The following is a 2,954-nucleotide window of genomic DNA, read 5'->3' as shown; positions in this document are numbered from 1 at the left end:
TGGAACCATTTGGGATTTTTAGAAATAGCTTGATCATTTCAAGATTGAGCCATTTTTATTGTCCTATTTGTCAAACATATAGTTAAAGGTTTATATCATGAGAACACAAGCCTTGCAAACCCTGTTTTATGAATGGGTGGACTTTTATTTAAGCATTCTTGCTTCAGGCGGACGTGCAGAGTGTTTGGTTTCATACCCAGCTTAACACACAGAGACATGTGAGAAAGGCTTTATTTTCCATGTTTTAGTCAACATTGTACACCACATTCACCGTGACTTTAACCTGCTCAAACTTTATTTTAAACCACAAACAGTGTGGCAAAGCAAGTTTATTTCAGAGAATTTTTACGAGACATTAGATGAGACAAGAAAACAAAGCAGTCAGGCTGGAAAGTTTTAAGCAGAGCCCGCGAGCACAGCAAACGTTGCAACAAAAGTGGCAAATTCTTCAAAACTTAAAGAACCGTCACCATCCTGATCCAGCATCTTCAAAAATTCATTCACCTCTGACTGTTTGTCACACTGTGGGAAGAAAGGAAGGACTTTTAAAACAAATCTGAAACTCAAGGCCATTTCCTGCAAAGCAATGAGTTCTTAACTTACACATCCAGGAAGCTCGGCTTTGAGCATGGTAGCGAGTTCTTTCTTGGACATTTGGTTCTTGTCTCCATCTGCTCCAGCATACTTGTCAAAGGTCTGCTTAAGGAGCGCAACTGTGGTCAATACTCCAGACATGGTGGCTGAAACAAGAGTGAGAGACAACACGGCAGTTTAAGGTTCTGCTTTTCTCTATGCAGTATCAGAAACTGTACTTTAGGGCACATTTAAGACGGATATGGGCGTTGGCTGTTGCCTTTATGGCTAAACCACGCCCTTAAACACACACACACACACACACACACACTACTGTTTTATGACTGAGTTATAGAGAAAAACAAACAAACAAACAACGACTACATTACACTGATCTCCAAGCCTCTTTTGTAGCTTGGCATGCTTCATGTTTCTGGGGTAGATATGACTAAGCCCGAAACTGCTGGTTTTAATCAGGACACAGGCTAGTGAGTAGTACAGCAGACCAGGGAACTGATTATTGTAGCAGACTAATCCACACTCTTTCTTGTAAAAGGAACAAAATACTTATTAAGGATGCATTTCATAATTTGCTTTCAAAATCCTTAATCTCAAAATGGCGTGTCTTTTTTTTTTAGCATAAACAGCCCTTAGCAAAGTTTTAGTTCTACACTCCTATCGTGATATGGCATAGTTGTAGTCATTTTTAAGACAACTTTTCAGGATTATGTAATCACTTTACAATTTGAGTCTGAGTTAGAAGTTTTATGGACTTTTTAAGTGACAGGAAATACATTCTGGTCCAATTTAAAACACATAACTTGATACAAAAAAGCATTCTGAATGATGTCTAAAAGCAATTGTTCTTCTTACCGGTTTGTGTGTAGGAGTTGTTGAGTTTGAAGAGGAAAAAGAGAGGGATGTGGGAGCAGAGCACGGGACACAGCCCTTTTTAAACAAAGTCTGACACACCCTTCTTCTTCTGACCAACCCCTCCCTCGCCCCATTTCCGTGAATCTGCTGTGGCGCATTTTTCTTCTTTCTTTCTTTTTTCCCCCTTCTTTGTTTGTTTGGTGTGTGTGTGTGTGTGTGTGTGTGTGTGTGTGTGTGTGTGTGTAGGCAAACGCCTCTTTTTGTACCAGTAAGACCAGTTGAGGGAAGGTTTTAGTCGCTTGAGCGTAAGTGATGGCACATAGTCCAGGAAATATATGTGTGTTACGTAACCTGGTGGTTAATTAGTGGGCCAGCCGTTTAATGTTGATTGAGCCAGCCACACAGGGTGATGACAATCATGCGCGAGAGGCGTTTAATTTGCTCCAAAGAGTCTGCGAGCCGACACCAGCAGCTCTCACGCGCAGTATGCCAGCAGCGCGCGCAGACTGTGATCAGCGCGCGTTCGTATCCGGTGTTCTGTCGGTGTGGTATATACCCTGTCAGAATAGCATACCGGCAGTTGATTTTTATATCTCAGTCAGGCACAGTGGCGTCTCTGGCACGCCAAGTTAAGCGGGGCACAAACCACACCCATTAGCAGCAACTACATTTTGTTATGTGCATACTGCATACAACCTAATTTTGCTCAATTTTAAATTAAAGAGATAAATTAGCATAAACCACCTTACTGAATAATCTATTTAATATAAGCTAAATGTAATTTAATTTTTGTACATACAATTAAACTCAAAATGTTCATTTATTGAACAGATAAGATTCACATCAGCCCTTCAGTGAGCTAAAAAGGACAACCAACACTAGATTAATATTTGCTTTTAGTTTCCATTTACATAATTTGTTTAAATTTTCCTACTTTTTATTCCAACTGAGTTTTTGTACTTGCTTTTATTTTGTATAATTATGTAAAGCACTTTGCATTGACTTGTACTGAAATGTGGCATACAAATAAATTTGCCTTGCCTTGCTTGGTCGCACAAGTATTTTGATCGGACGATTCGAGTTTGGGGATTTGTGCCCCACGGCTTTTGGGCATGCACACTGCGATTTTAGATGTTCATTATTTAAACAAACGTGCCAAGGCGACTCAAGAGTATTCTGGCATACTTAGATATATAGACAGAAATGTTTATAGTAGAATTTTACTGGTAAGGTAATCTGTTTTTTTTTTTGTTTTGTTGTTTTTTTACAATATTGTTCTATAAAGAACGATCATGTCTCGGTGAGTATTGCGAACATAGAGCTCCACAACGACATCTGGAGGGGCCTGGCCCCACTGACTCCAAATGCATAGGTGGACTATTTTATCGAAACAGCATACGTTTGGGAAGCGGTGTGCCGATGGAGCTTGTTAGAACATAAACACTTTAAAGGGATGCTGTTTTGACAGATATGTTTTATAACAATCACAGTTTATGAAGGGGAATGTG

The 2,954-nt window shown here is 39.7% G+C and overlaps 1 protein-coding gene across 1 annotated transcript; it reads right to left on the bottom strand.

The window, feature by feature from the left end:
* Positions 1-213: 213 nt before the first annotated feature.
* Positions 214-1,590, bottom strand: s100a10b (S100 calcium binding protein A10b). Its single transcript, XM_021318135.2, has 3 exons — positions 1,447-1,590; positions 604-740; positions 214-522 (listed from the first exon to the last, which is right to left on the bottom strand). Exons 2-3 carry the CDS (start codon positions 733-735, stop codon positions 397-399), a joined length of 258 nt encoding a protein of 85 aa, XP_021173810.2. The 5' UTR covers positions 736-740; positions 1,447-1,590; the 3' UTR covers positions 214-396.
* Between the last annotated feature and the right edge of the window lie 1,364 nt (positions 1,591-2,954).

Source organism: Fundulus heteroclitus, chromosome 3, assembly GCF_011125445.2.
Source record: "Fundulus heteroclitus isolate FHET01 chromosome 3, MU-UCD_Fhet_4.1, whole genome shotgun sequence".
Classification (NCBI taxonomy): Eukaryota; Metazoa; Chordata; class Actinopteri; order Cyprinodontiformes; family Fundulidae; genus Fundulus; species Fundulus heteroclitus.
The sequence above is the reverse complement of the archived record's forward strand: the minus strand, read 5'-3'. Positions and strand labels throughout refer to the sequence as shown.